The 591-nt window shown below is 53.6% G+C and overlaps 1 protein-coding gene across 1 annotated transcript; it reads right to left on the bottom strand.

Annotated features, from left to right (window-relative positions):
- Window positions 1–3: 3 nt before the first annotated feature.
- Window positions 4–216, bottom strand: LOC126496564 (histone H4 type VIII-like; the record flags this gene model as incomplete). The annotated part of the gene is made up of 1 exon (XM_050134039.1): window positions 4–216. A coding segment is annotated over exon 1 (189 nt), but the record flags the coding sequence as incomplete, so codon positions are not given.
- Window positions 217–591: the final 375 nt, after the last annotated feature.

The raw sequence follows: 591 nt of genomic DNA, 5'->3' as shown, positions 1-591 counted from the left end.
CTCCAGGAACACCTTCAGCACCCCGCGGGTCTCCTCGTAGATGAGGCCGGAGATGCGCTTGACTCCTCCGCGCCGGGCCAGGCGGCGGATGGCGGGCTTGGTGATGCCCTGGATGTTGTCGCGCAGGACCTTGCGGTGGCGCTTGGCGCCGCCTTTGCCCAGGCCTTTCCCGCCCTTGCCGCGACCAGACATTGCTAAGACAGAGGAAGAAAACCCGACTGACGGCATGCCCAGGCCAGCAGGGCTCTCTTATAGGGAATGTGCGGACCGGAGTGAAAACTGGAAGCGCAGTGGCGGGAACTGCCCGTGTCTGGGGGAGGGGCCCTCACCGTCAATTTAACGCTACAGATTAGAGATGGAAAGGAACCTATTCCCACTATCTTTTAATATTCTTGTTTAGTATTATTTGTATAGGACCATGCTTACTTAATTCACACGTATCGAACAACCTTAGAGTCAGGCGCGCAATGTTTGCGAGTTTTTAAAGAGCTTTTGACAATTTTCGTTCAATGTGATCCCTGACGTGTCGGTATAAAACACAATTTATTATAAAATATACAGAGGCGCCAGGCGGTGTGCCGCAAGCCTTCA

Source organism: Alexandromys fortis, unplaced genomic scaffold (assembly GCF_014885135.2).
Source record: "Alexandromys fortis isolate MF-2015 unplaced genomic scaffold, M_Fortis_MF-2015_v1.1 scaffold_8599, whole genome shotgun sequence".
Lineage (NCBI taxonomy): Eukaryota > Metazoa > Chordata > Mammalia > Rodentia > Cricetidae > Alexandromys > Alexandromys fortis.
This window is presented reverse-complemented; position numbering and strand designations above follow the sequence as displayed.